The 14,783-nt window shown below is 43.3% G+C and overlaps 1 protein-coding gene across 1 annotated transcript in view; it reads left to right on the forward strand.

Annotated features, from left to right (window-relative positions):
* The window catches only part of LOC126185214 (serine-rich adhesin for platelets-like), a 504,218-nt gene that overhangs the window by 360,385 nt on the left and 129,050 nt on the right, over positions 1 to 14,783 (forward strand). Inside the window, exons 7-8 of the mRNA XM_049928096.1 lie at positions 11,491 to 11,676; positions 11,834 to 11,959. Coding sequence (XP_049784053.1) covers positions 11,491 to 11,676; positions 11,834 to 11,959 — 312 coding nt within the window. The remainder of the gene's footprint in view (positions 1 to 11,490; positions 11,677 to 11,833; positions 11,960 to 14,783) is intronic.

The following is a 14,783-nucleotide window of genomic DNA, read 5'->3' on the forward strand; positions in this document are numbered from 1 at the left end:
GTTCACGTCACACGACAATATTCTAAATGGAGACGTTGTGGTTAAGTCCCTCTCCTTTTGATCTGCTTTTAATACCACTTATACTGATGTTCTTTTTGCCATGCTTCTCTAAAATAGTTTTTTCTGCTTTGTATGTAACTTCTTTTACGTTTTTCTTTCTCGGTGTTGAAGCCACAATCAATAGACGTTAATACGAAGATCGTACGGAAGAAAACTGTCAAACCTTATTTTTAAGCTGAAGCAACTAAACTTCACTGCACTAACTGCTTATACAGTTTTCTCGTATTTCACTACGACTGCATTCCATCAACTTTATTTAGGATTGGGCTGTTACTTGTCTCTACAATAAATGATAGTGCTTTCGGAACTGTTTGTTCTGAACCGTAAATCAAGGTCCTCGCATGTCGGAAAGAACTCATTATCGATTTCTGACCATAGTCATTTTTCCTTTATGTACAACGAACACGTTAAATAATCACTGGCGATTTATACACTTTTTTTCAACAAATAAAGCATTTATGTGTAGGGCATTCATTCCCCTATTATCTTGTACTTTGAACAGCAGATGCACCGCAATATCGCCGGCAATGTAGTACTCAGATGTGTTGGTTACCAAAGGTCGATCACGCGCCGCAGGTGTTTTCGGTTCTTTGAAACTCATACAAAAGTAGGTCTTTGCGCCAAATGTATATCGTTGAGAATTTTCCTAACACAATCGGTGACAGTGGCAAGTGGAGAAAGAAGTTTTTCGGAAAGTAAACTGATTAAAATGTACTTGATGTGAACAACGGGCCAGGCACGACTGTGTGAGCTGCCAACGCTGTCGACTGCAATTTTCGGATTTCAACGAAGTCATACAAGAGTTCCTTGATGCCAAAGCAAGAAAAGTATCTGTGTTATAATGTGGGAATGTAAACATATGGTTACGATTAATTTTAGTTTTGATTTATTTATGTATGTCGTGCTTTGTCATTTACTTACTTAATAAAGAATTGACGTAGGGCAGACCTACATTATTTTGTTTTTTCTAATGCCTAAATAAGTTGCCGAATGTCACACGCCTGTGCAAACCCACTGTTGGAGGTGCTATGTCACATATTATTATCTGTATATTTTTCTGTTCCCAGAGCCCCATGGTTCTTCTCGGAACTCGTGCACATAATTCGCAACATTTGTGACTCACGTGACTCCTGCCGGCATATGCAATCTACGAGGGTCACTCCAAAAGAAAACCACACTATTTTTATTAAAATCCATCCTTTATTCTACATGTCTGAAGTTTTACAGTGTGTAGATACATCCTTTAGGAGCAATATTTTCATTTCTCCACATAATTTCCATCCCTCTCAACTGCCTTACGCCATCTTGGAACAAGCGCCTGTATACCCGCACGGTAAAATTCTGGGCCAACCTGTTGGAGCCACTGTTTGGCAGCGTGCACAAGGGCGTCATCATCTTCAAACCTTGTTCTATGAAGAGAGTCTGTAAGTTTCCCAAAGAGATGATAGTCACATGGAGCCAGATCAGGACTGTAAGGTGGAACTTTCAGTGTTGTCCATCCGAGTTTTTTGATCGCTTCCATGGTTTTTTGAATGACATGTGGCCGTGAATTGTCGTGCAACAGCAAAACATCGTGCTTTTGCCGATGTGGTCGAACACGACACAGTCGAGCTTGAAGTTTCTTCAGTGTTGTCACATATGCATCAGGATATAGATAAGGTTCCACTTGGCATGATGTCCACAAGCAAGAGTCCTTCGGAATCGAAAAACACCGTAGCCATAACTTTTCCAGCAGAAGGTGTGGTTTTGATTTTTTTTTCTTGGGTGAATTTGCATGATGCCACTCCATTGATTGCCTCTTCGTCTCTGCTGAAAAATGATGGAGCCATGTTTCATCACCTGCCACAATTCTTCCAAGAAATTCATCTCCACCATTCTCGTACTGTTACAAACGTTCGCTGCATACCGTTTTTATTGTTTCTTTGTGAGCCACTATCAACAACCTGGGACCCCACCTGGCACAAACCTTTTTTAACGCCAACACTTTCAGTATTCTGCAAACATTTCCTTCCCATATCCCAACGTAGCGTGACAATTCGTTCACTGCGATGCGTCTGTCAGCAATCACCAATTCGTTAACTCTCTGCACATTGTCTGAAGTGTGTGCAGTACGAGGCCTGCCGCTGCGAGGACAATCCTCAATAGTGCCGTGCCCGCTTTCATCACGTAACCTGCTCGCCCACCGACTAACTGTACTGCGATCGACAGCCGCATCTCCATACACCTTTTTCAACCTCTTGTGGATGTTTCCCACTGTCTCGTTTTCACAGCACAGGAATTCTATGACAGCACGTTGCTTCTGACGAACGTCAAGTGTAGCTGCCATCTTGAAGACATGCTGTCACGGCGCCACTCACGGGAACAGGTTGAACCAAGTTTGAAAACAAGTTGGAAGGATGTATCTACACACTGTAAAACTTTCACACATGCAGAATGAAAACGGTATTTTTACAAAAATAGTGTGCATGTCCTTTGGAGTGACCCTCATACTATTGTTTTTGGCTGCAGGGAACAGTCGTTCAGTGTGCAGTGAACAGGTGTGCGTTTGTTTCTTTGTCTTTGTTGTATGCTACGAATGGGTATGGCATATGAAGATATGTAAATAGGTACTTGCACGAAACCTGTCACTCCCGCGCGTCATTTACAGTACAGCAAGCAATCGGTGAGCGTTGGAAGAACTGTACTGACCTCTCTACTTACTCTGCCCGCGGCGATCACTGTATTCCTCCGGTGGTAAGCGAACGAGAAAAACTGCTACACAGTCTGTGAGTGGTATAACTTAGCTGAAATCGACATAATTAATTTTGGAGCTATAACTCAAAATGTATTACCCTGTAAACGTTTCACCACTCTTTCGCTGACAAGTGCCCCAAACCTGGCTGTAGCTTTGCAGACGTATTGACGTCAAAAAGATGTATGAATAAGTCTGGTATGAAAAAATAGACGTCATGGATGAAAAACGTAGTGAAAACGTCGATTATGTCTGAAAATGAAAGAACTGGATGGGGGGGGGGGGAGGGGGCGGCGTTTGAAATTTTCGCACAGGACAGCAAAATCCATGGAGCCCCGAGGTTTTCTGCAAGTGATAAATTGATAGTATCCCGAAGCCCACATCATGTTTTGTATGGATAATGGTCTTAACTCTGGTACCAACTGAGATACTGAAACAAGTATGGCCTTTTTAATGGAAGCGTATACTTTTCATAACTGTATTCAGTAGCTCTTGTAAAGGCATACAGTGATATAGCGGTTCATAGAATTGACGTTGAAAGCTTTCGCAAAATAATCCGAGAAATGTACTACAATTGGAAAGCAACGCGGCTACAGTCGGCTATTGCAATGTAAACAGCGCCAAACAGAGCTCTATTGCGAGGCCCCGTCGTTATACGTATGTTGTAAGTCAGGCCTACGCTACTAAGATAAAACTTCAGTTGCTATATTACCTAGAGACAGGCTCAACTATGATTTTTGTATATGGAACTACGGCATATGCTAGCTTCTGGCGCATCAGTTGGGACTTAGGAAAACTGCACTGAAGTGCCAAATAAACTGTTATGGGTATGCGTATACAAATACACATGTATGTAAACAGGCAGAATACGGCGCTGCAGTCGGCAATGCCTACATAAGACAAGTGTCTGACGCAGTTGTCATATCAGTTACTGCTGCCACAGTGGCAGGTATCAAGATTTAAGTTGGTTGGTTCATTCGGGGACCAAACAGCCAGGTCATCGGTTCCATCGGATTAGGGCATGATGGGGAAGGAAGTCGGCCTTGCCCTTTCAAAGGAGCCAACCCAGAATTTGCCTGAAGCGATGTAGGGAAATCACGGAAAACCTAAATCAGGATGATCGGACGCGGATTTGAACCGTTGTCCGCCCGAATGCGAGTCCAGTGTGTTAACCACTGCGCCACCTTGCTCGGTAAGATTGAAGTGAGTTTTAACGTGGTGTTATAGTCGGCGCACGAGCCATGGGGCACAGCATCATCGAAGTAGCGGTGGAGTGGGGATTGTTCTGTATGACCAATTCACGAGTGTACTGTGAATATCAGGAATCCGGTAAAACATCAAATCTCCTACATTGCTGTGGCCGGAAAAAGATCCTGCAAGTACGGGACCAACGACGACTGAAGAGAATCGTTCAACGTGACAGAAGTGAAACCCTTCCGCAAATTGCTGCAGATTTCAATGCTAGGCCATTAACAAGTGTCAGCGTGGGAACCATTCAACGAAACTCCATCGATATGGGCTTTCAGAGCTGAAGGCCCACTTGTGTACCCTTGAAGACTGCACGACACAAAGCTTTACGCCTCGCCTGGGTCCGTCAATACCGACATTGTACTGTTGACTGGAAACATGTTGCCTGGTCGGACGAGTCTCGTTTCAAATTGTACCGTGCGGGTGGATGTATACAGTTATGGACCCTGTACATCAGCAGGGATCTGTTCAAGCTGGTGTGTATATACAAGGCGATTATAATTAAAGTTCCAGTTTCAAAACGCTGTAAAAAATAAAAAGAAATAAAAAAAAAGAATCGCTGCTCAGAGTGACATGAAATTGAACGGAATATTATCGAAGAGGGGGAAACGTTATGGAAACGTACAAAATAAAATTCCCACTGGATGGCGCTGACTCTTCACAACGTAAACGGGTTCGGTCACAAATGACGGATGAATAACAATACGAGGGCTATGGTGTGAGTTGCACTTTTCACTAGCCGCGTAAATGCAGTGTAAACGACCGCAGAAGCTCGGCATTCAACAGTTGTGGCACTGGTAGTGAGGTAACTCAATCCACCAAGGCAACATATTATCACATCGAATGGAAAAAATCAGTTTTTTAAGTGTTCTTAAGCCAAAAATCGCATGAAAAGCAGCAATGACATTGATTTTTAATTGGCCTGAGGCCAAAAACCGCATAAAGAGCGAAAATGAAATCGGTTTTTATTTGCTGTGTGACTGGCACAAGACATGTTCAGTATGCTGTCCTCCGTCTACTGCCACAAACTGAAATCGAGAAACAGCATGTTCCTCAACATATCAGAGTACCCCAGGCTCATCTTCAGAGTGCACTGCGCAATGTTGCCTTCAGCTAAGCTATATTTCTAATCAGAACACTGAACACAGTATCTTTCAGACAACCCATGGCCAGAAGTCACACGGATTAATATTAGGTGATCTGGAAGGAAATGATGGCTGATAATTCAAACATGTCCAACATTATCTGCAGCAGCTGTTTCACTGGCTGTCCAATGCATAGAAACACATCGACACTGTTGAATGGTTGGAATGACGTTGGTGCATAAATGACTCTCATAACGTTTGCTAATGACAGTACAGGTAACATTACATGAAGGCCCATTTCCTCGAAGAAATGTGGCCCTACGGTGAACCGTGGTCTTACCCGCACCACACATTTACGTTTGCAGAATGAAGCGGTACCCGTTGATGTGCAAGCAGATTTTCCATTGCCCATGTTCTGCAATTCCGTGTATTGACACGTCCTTAGAGATGGAAATAGGCTTTGTCTTTCCACAGAATATTCCATGGCCATTCATTGCCCTCTTCCATGTCAGCAAGGCATTGCAGAGCAAACGTTTGTCTTACTGGCAGGTCATCATGTGTTATGTCTTCCTTTGCACTCTGTGTAGTTCTTTAATGAATACAAGAGCGAGTAACAGAAGCTGTTCATGAACACAGAATTCAAATATTGATTTAGTTCACATCTAATATAAAATAGTAAAAATAATACATAACTTTGTTGCCGTATTAACAGTGTCAGTTGCTATTAATAGATATGAACATAGAAATACTATATCCAGAGAAAAAAGATTTATAAATTTCTCACTCTTCAGTACAATGTCTATTCAGAAGATGTCGAGCCCTGGCCACTATGGGAGTCTGTAAATGTTATTTGGCTGGCAAACACACAAAAAAGGGGGCTCAGTGCAGGACTGTTCAAACCTAAGTACACCCGCTGCTGGAGCTCCAGAGAGGCGATGCTTGCATCTCATTGCCAGTGGCGTAATCGTTCATGGCAGCACCCTCATGCCACAATCGCAGCTGTAGGAAACGCAGTTGTGTAACTAAGGGCATGCGTATCTGAAAGTGCGGCAACCAGATAGTAGCTGATACTGCAGAATGAAGCACTCTTTAACATGGTTAACTTTGTGTAAAGAGCAATACAGGCTGTTTCGCAGAATTTTATGCACCGTGCTCAAAATTTGGGCAATTCCCCATGCACCGCATTTTTGTGCACCACAGCTCGACACCTCCTGCAATGCGGTGGCCCCATCTACTGATATTAGATTGTTATTGATTTCCTCCTCCTGTAACACTGCACTTCAAACCTGTGTTTTTAAATTTTGTAATCATTTACTCCAGACCCTTGGCAAACATTCGCCCAATGCCTTTTTTCCTACCCTTGAGTGCCTAGTACTTCTGCAGAGCTGAGCATCTCAAATCCAAACTGAGGAACAAATGTGTAACTCATGTCTTTTACTTTGCATACTCTGCTGCCTAAAGCACCATCTAATGGTAAAATTTTCGTTAAGTTTTTCTGTTTCCATAACATTTCCCCATTCTTTGATAATATTCCATTCAAATTTGATCATTCTCAGCAGAGGTTATTTTTATACAGCTTTTTGAAACTGGAACTTCAGTTATAATCACCCAGGCACTAAGTCCTGACTACCTTAATAACATATAAAAAGGTCAGTAAGCTGTGTGCTTGAATAAGGGAAGAAGGTTTTTTAGGCATGGGGTGTGATGAAGTATGTGTGGCACAGAAAGGTACAGGAAATCACTTGAAAATACATGAGGGTGAAAATTCAGGAATAATTATATTGGCAGGAAGAATGTGGGACACAAGTGACTGCATCTACAAATCTAGAATCTGTGCAGTAATGTAACAGATGTGACCATTGATACAAGGTGGCTCTGAAGTCACAGCATGTGTGGTTCAGGAGATAACAATAAAACACATGAAAGTAGAGAAAGAAAGCAACAGACACTTAGTAATATAATGCGAAGAGAGTAGTAACAGAGGTGACAGCTCTGGGTTGTGGGATGGAAGGGAAACTGGTAGACAAAATCAAATAATGGAAAGCCCAGGATGGAACAAAAGCAATAAAGATAGATTGCTACTCTCCACACAGAGAAGACACTGAGTCACACATCTAGAGACAGTTGCCGTGTGTTTCTGAGCTGTTGCGTGAATGTGTGAGAGTACTACTCCAGTAGGACTTGTCCAAAAGCTTAAATATTTCATGTATTCTTTCTTGTTGTGCCTGTCTGCAACTCAGTGACTCCTCTGTGCAGTGAGTAGCAATCTGTCCATAAGAAAGTGAAAGGTCATGCGCAGAATTAATATTTCCAGGTATTTGCTTAACAGACTGTCATTGCCTGCCACATAACTTGCTCTCATTGGCTCTCTCCAACTTGAAATGATGATGAATTGTCAACATTAGCTCTATTTTGCACACAAGTGCATTGCATGGGTGAAATTAGTGAACTTTAGCAAATGGATTCTACAAGACATTAATGAGAACCAAAACAACAATATCACATAATATATTTGTGATACATCCTCCATAATTGCTAATAACCTCATATGTCTTCCCATATCAGATCTCTTACTGGATACATCTCTTATTGGCTACTGCATATGCCTGTGAAAATTTTTTCTGTGCTTTCTTTGCACTTGTGCTGTAAATCATGCTGAGGATCACATATGTTTAAGCATTCTATAATAGTAGCACTGGACTAACTCCATGTACAAAATACTTAATTTAAGGTTTCATACAATAAATTGTTACATCTCTAAGGCAAAAGTGCATGCAAATAAATTATCTTATAGTGGAGATGCTGAGCCGCAGACATGCACAATGAAAGACTGTCACAAAATAAGCTTTTGGCCGACATGGCCTTTGTCCAAAATAACCCCCCCCCCCCCCACACACACACACACACGTGACCACAGTCTCTGGCAGCTGAAGCCAGACTACGAGCAGCAGAACCAGTGCATGATGGCAGCTGGGTGGGGGTAAGGAGGAGGCTGGGGTGGGGAGAGGGAGGGAGAGCGGGGTAGGGGTGGGAGACAGTGAATTGCTGGTGGGGAGCATGAAGGGACAGGAGGTTAGAGCAGCTAGATGCAGTCGAGAGGTTAGATGGAGGTTGGGGGGAGAAGGGGGGGGGGGTAGCAGAAAAGGAGAGAAGTGAAAAGACTGGGTGCGCTGTGTAGTGCTGGAATGGGTGCAGGGAAGGAGCTAGGTGGGTGAGGACAATGAATAATGAAGGTTGAGTCCAGGAGGGTTTGGGGAATGTAGGATATATTCTACATCTACAGCTACATCCATACTCCACAAGCCACTTGACAGTGTGTGGTGGAGGGTACCTTGAGTACCTCTATCGATTCTCCCCTCTATTCCAGTCTCGTATTGTTCGTGGAAAGAAACATTGTCGGTATACCTCTGTGTGGGCTCTAATCTCTCTGATTTTATCCTCATGGTCTCTTTGCAAGATATACGTAGGAGGGAGCAATATACTGCTTGAGTCCTCAGTGAAGGTATGTTCTCGAAACTTCAACAAAAGCCTGTACCGAGCTACTGAGTGTCTCTCTTGTAGAGTCTTCCACTGGAGTTTATCTATCATCTCTGTAATGCTTTCGTGATTACTAAATGATCCTGTAATGAAGCGCACTGCTCTCCATTGGATCTTCTCTACCACTTCTATCAACCCTATCTGGTACAGATCTCATCCCGGTAAGCAGTATTCAAGCAGTGGGTGAACAAGTGTACTGTAACCTACTTCCTTTGTTTTTGGACTGCATTTCCTTAGGATTCTTCCAATGAATCTGGCATCTGCTTTACCAACAGTTAATTTTATATGGTCATTCCATTTTAGATCACTCCTAATGCCTACTCCCAGATAATTTATGGAATTAACTGCTTCCAGTTGCTGACTTGCTATATTGTAGCTAAATGATAAAGGATCTTTCTTTCTATGTATTCATAGCACATTACACTTGTCTACATTGAGATTCAATTGCAGGGAGAGTTCCCACCTGTGTGATTCAGAAAATCTGGTGTTGGTGGGAAGGATCCATATGGCACAGGCTGTGAATCAGTCATTGAAATGAAGAATGTCGTGTTGGGTGGCATGCTCAGCAACAGGCTGGTCTGGTTGTTTCTTGCCCACAGTCTGTCAGTTCTCTTTCTCCCGGTGCCTACAGTGGAAACACTTTTTCACCACAAACCCTACTATGGGGTATGGCTATGGTCACCACCCTATGCCAACCTATTCATGGGGCATCTAGAGGAATCCTTCCTAAACACCCAGAATCCTAAACCCCTCACCTGGTTCAGATTCATTGGTGGGATCTTTGCAATCTGGAGTGAGGGTGACGGTGAGGATACCCTATCCACATTCCTCCCGAACCTCAACACCTTCTCCCCAATTTGCTTGACCTGATTCTACTGAATCCTAGGTGTTGACCTACACCTCAAAGATGGCCACATCAGTACTTCTGTCCATATCAAACTTACTAACCACCAGCAATACCTTCACTTCAACATGTGCCACCCGTTCCATACAAAGAAGTCCCTTCCATACAGCCTAGCCACCCATGGACGTCACATCTGCAGTTACAAGTGGTCCACCACGAAATACCCCAGGGATCTCACTGAGGCCTTTACAAACCATAATTATCCTCCCGACCTTGTACAAAAACAATTCTCCCATGCCTTATCTTTCCAGTCACCCACCACTTCCCAAAGTCTCACCATCTGGCATTCCCCTTGTATCTCAGTACCACCCAGGACTGGAGCAACTGAATTATGTTGTCCTCCAGGGTTTCAACTAACTGTCATCATGCCCTTAAATGAAAAATGTCCTGCCCACTATCCTTCCCACTCCTCCCAAAATGGTATTTCACCTTTCACCAAACCTACACAATAAACTCATCCATCCCTACACAACCTCTGCTCCCAAGCCCTTTCCTCATGGCTCATATCCCTGTAGATGCAAGATCTGTCCTATATATCCTCCCACCATCCCTGCTCCAGTCTGGTCACAAACATCAAATATCTCATCAAGGACAGAGCTACATGTGAAACCAGTAATGTGGTGTACAAGCTAAGCTGCAACCATTGTGCTGCATTCTATGTAGTCATGACAACCAACAAGCTGTCGCATGAATGGTCACTGACAAACTGTGGTCAAGAAACGACTGGTCCACCCTGTTGCTGAGCACGCCACGATTCACAGCCTGTGCCATGTAGATCCTTCCCACCAACACTAGCTTTTCTGAAATATGCAGGTGGGAACTCTACCTGCAATATGTCCTATGTTCCTGTAGCCCTCTTGGCCTCAACCTTCATTAGTCATTTTCCTCACCTATATAGCCTCTTTCCTGTTCCAATTCCAGCACCACACAGCTCACTATTTCACCAATACACCCAGTCTTTTCACTTCTCTCCTTTTTTGCTAGCCCCCTCCCCTCTCTCCCCTGCCCACCATCTAATCTCCCGACTGCACATAGCTGCCCTACCCTGTCTCCACCTCATCCCTGCACACTCCCCAGCAGTGCTTGACTGTCCCCCACCCCTACCATCATCTCCCTCCCCCTCCCCACCCCAGCCTCCTTCTTACCCCTACCCAGTTGCCTCTCCCATCATGCACTGGTGCTGCTGCTCGTGGTCTGGCTTCAGCTGTGAGAGGCTGTGGTCGTGTGTGAATTGTGTTTGCGTAAGTGTGTGTGTGTGTGTGTGTGTGTGTGTGTGTGTGTGTGTGTGTGTGTGTGTGTGTGTGTGTGGTCCTATTTTGTTTTGGACAAAGGCCATCTTGGCTGAAAGCTTATTTTGTGACAGTCTTTTTGTTGTGCCCATCTGTGACTCAGCATCTCTGCCATATGGTGAGTAGCAACTATCCTTTTTATAATATTGTTACATTCCATCCTGGAGTTTGCATTGTTCATGTAACTCATCTGCTACATCAGCTACAAATAATGGTAAACACTCAATTGTGCACCCAACACAAAATTTTATTTGGAGGTATAACATAAATAACTTTTAGAAATGCTAAATTAGTCACCATCACAACTTGCACTGTAGATCATTCATTTGCTTGACCTGATTCTACTGAATGACTGGTTAAACAGATTCCAGTTAAGAATTATCAAAGAACTACAATGACAACCAGATATTCAGAACACTATGAGCATAACAATACATTTTTTTTTGATAAATATTGCTTTTTATACTTTATTGTGCATCGCACCACTAAATTTGTATGAAACATGTTTATGTGATCATTCTCTTTGCTATGTAACTACAATAAATGTGTAACATAACTGTAAATATAGTTAAAATAATTTTATTTGTAATGCCACTTATGGAAACAGAGTAATCAGTGCTAATTATATACATATAGGATCACACGGTGAACCATTACATGAAGTCTGGTGCAGATCGCAACAAGCTTGTACTGGGAATCCCAACTTATGGTCGCTCTTACACGCTTTTCAACCCCCTAGCTACAGAGTTAGGATCACCTGCAGATGGCCCAGGTGAACAAGGAGACTCTACCAGGGAAAAAGGATATCTTGCATATTATGAGGTAAGCTTTATTTTTAAAGCCTGTAGTGTATATAATGACTCATTTAAAAACTAATCTATAATTTTAGTGTACTATTTTTGTTTATCTGTTTTTTTTTTTCAATAAACATGATGCTTTAAAAGAAGCTCTCTCTTTCTTACTGGTTGTCTTGTTACAGATCTGTGAAAACCTGCAGTCTGATGATTGGAAAGTGGTACAACCAAATCCAAGTGCTATGGGACCTTATGCGTATAAAGGCAACCAATGGGTTAGCTATGATGATATGGATATCATTAAGAAGAAGGTATGGGCTTTAAGTAATTTTGGTTTTATACTCTAGAGTTTGGTTACAACTAATTTTATGATGTAAATCACTCTGACCGTATTGACAAAGGTATGATGCATGCAACGGAATCATTCTCAGATAATTTCAAAAGAAAGAAAAATGTACGAAGTGAATTAAATGCACCAAAATGAAAAGAATAGATTGACACAGAGGAAACTGTTGAAAATGCAGTGAGATGAAATGATATCAGTGTAAACCATTTAGATGTGCTGAACCTGCAGAGTAATGAATATTTTGTGGCTGTTGTTATAGCAAGAACAACCACAATGTATGGAACATAGTACTTTATGGTGCAAAACATAAGATACTGGTTATGCACTGCACTGAACACATTGACTGGAAAAAAGTAATACAGCTTAAATAATGGATCGAGCATTCATTTGTGATCACTTAAATAATTCTGTTTCTTTGGTAGCTCACTAGAATGGCCTCTATAAGTGAGCCTGTGAACTGTATGGACGAGCGCTCTCTGAAATCGTCCACATCATTAATGAAGGTACATCAGTGCTTCCTTCTAGGGGTGGGAAAACCACATACATACATAAAAACACTAGGCATAAAAAATGCATAGTACGGAAGGAAAAACACTGGCACTGAAATAGCACTGGTACCATGGGAGGAAAAAACACCGCTCTCACAAGGCACTGAGATGATGAGTCATGGAGAACACCAATGATGGCACAGACATCCATTTCATCGCCTGACAACAGTGGCTGCTGCAGCATGCAGCAGGCAGGTTCTGGCAAGTAGGGGCTAGCAGGGGCAGAAGTGATGAGGGGGCAAGTTTGTGCACCGTTTCCCCACTCATGAGAAGCTGTAGGGCAGGACCATGTTTCCATAGTGACATCCTCATTGAGGTGAGAGATTGGCACCAGAGGTGTCAGTGAAGGTGTCATAGATGGCTGCCTCACAGGATACAGCAACGGAAGTGGTGGCGTCAGATGTAGTGGGGGCTGCATCAGCAGTGGCAGTTGAGGAGTGGAGGTGGAGGCAGGAACCTCAGGCAGCAATGCCCTCGTGACGTGAACTGGACCATCTGTGACACAGGAACAGGCATCAGCTGTGACTGGATTAGGAGAGGCAGTGGGCTTTCCAGAATATGCCCCACCGTGTGCAGGCACAGGTGGTGAAAGTGCCAGCATGTCTGAAAATCAGGAGTGTGCACGACGCACAGTCACCAGCTCTGGTGATGCTTGATGATGGCAGGAACCCAGTTTGGCCAGTGGCTGAAACCATGAGCCCAAACAGGTGCACCCAGCTGGAACCATCATGGTGCCAGTGACGCCGGTGGATGGTGGCATGAAATGCAGCAGGTAAAGGAGTGTCCATGGTTGGTGTCCATGTACCAGCTCTGCTCTTGCCCCCACCAGTGTGAAATGGTACGAACTCGAAAAATGGTGTAAAGCAGTTTCAGTGGACCTGCCAGATACATACTTCCATGCCTGAGTTTTAAATGTGTGAACCTTGCTTTTGAACTCCCCATTAGACGAAGGATGAAACAGAGGAGCTGTGAGATGTAAAAAACCACTATGCTGACAAAAAGATTCAAATTCTCGAGAAACAAACTGAGGGCTGTTATTGGTAACCACGGTATACAGAAGTCCCTCAATTGCAAAAATCTTAGACAGGGCCAAACCAGTGGCTGCCATGGTCATAGATCGACAATGCACAATGGAGGGAAACTTGGAATAGGTGTCCACTACAATGAGCCAATACTGACAATACTGATTTAGGAAGGTCACAGCAAAACTGACATGTAGACACTCCAACGGGCACTGCAGCATCGGCTAGGGAGAAAAAAGATGACCACAGGGCCACCTGTTGCTGAACACAGTGAGTGCAAGTGGCAGTAAGCTATGTAATGTCCTCATCCATGCCCAGCCAATACACATGCCGGTGGCCCAAACCTTTAGTGCGAGATTCTGTATGTCCATCTTTTTAGAGATATTTGTGGGACTCGACTGTTTGATAGAAGATGTCAAACACCTTACAGCCTAGAAGATGTCAAACACCTTACAGCCATCAAGTTCCCAACCTTATTTTATTTGGCAACCAGTTTCAGAATTTTACCACGCCATCTTTAGGCCCCTGACCAATTTGTAGGAATAATCTACCTTGGTTGTGAGTCGGCAGGTGATGGTTGAAGTGATCACTGTAGCAAGAATCTACTAATACCAGTACTGCTGGCCCCTGTTTTGATCCCAACTGAGGTAGATTGTACCCACACATCAGTCAGGGGCCTGAAGATGGCGTAGTAAAATGCTGAAACTGGTTGCCAAATAAAATAAGGTTGAAAATTTGACAGCTGTAAGGTGTTTAATTTGACTTCCTGTTTTTTGGTGTGAGAGGTTACCCAATGACTGACATGCAGAAGCCAAAGTACATTACTGCATAAAGAAGTGGGAATTGCAACATGGGAAGCAGCGTCCTCCATAGCTAATAAAAGAACCCTCTCAGACACAGAAAGGTGGTGCTGAAGGGAGAAATAGTTATGCAAGGGATCCATGGCACAGCATGGGGGTTTTTCCAGCCAACTGTGCTGCACAAAAGAGAGGACACGACGAAGTGCAGTATCCACTGCGATGGCTAATGCCATCATGGCACTAGTGATGGGAAAACCATCGACTGTATTCTGGTTCTCAATTTCTAAATAGAAACAAAGCAACTCATTCTGCCCATTCAAAAGGCAATATAAGACATTGGTGTTTGTGTGTTGTGCCATCAGCCAGTAATGGATCTGACAGTGATAACAAGAGAGAAAGAGAGCCCACAGCTGCAAATG

Source organism: Schistocerca cancellata, chromosome 4, assembly GCF_023864275.1.
Source record: "Schistocerca cancellata isolate TAMUIC-IGC-003103 chromosome 4, iqSchCanc2.1, whole genome shotgun sequence".
Lineage (NCBI taxonomy): Eukaryota > Metazoa > Arthropoda > Insecta > Orthoptera > Acrididae > Schistocerca > Schistocerca cancellata.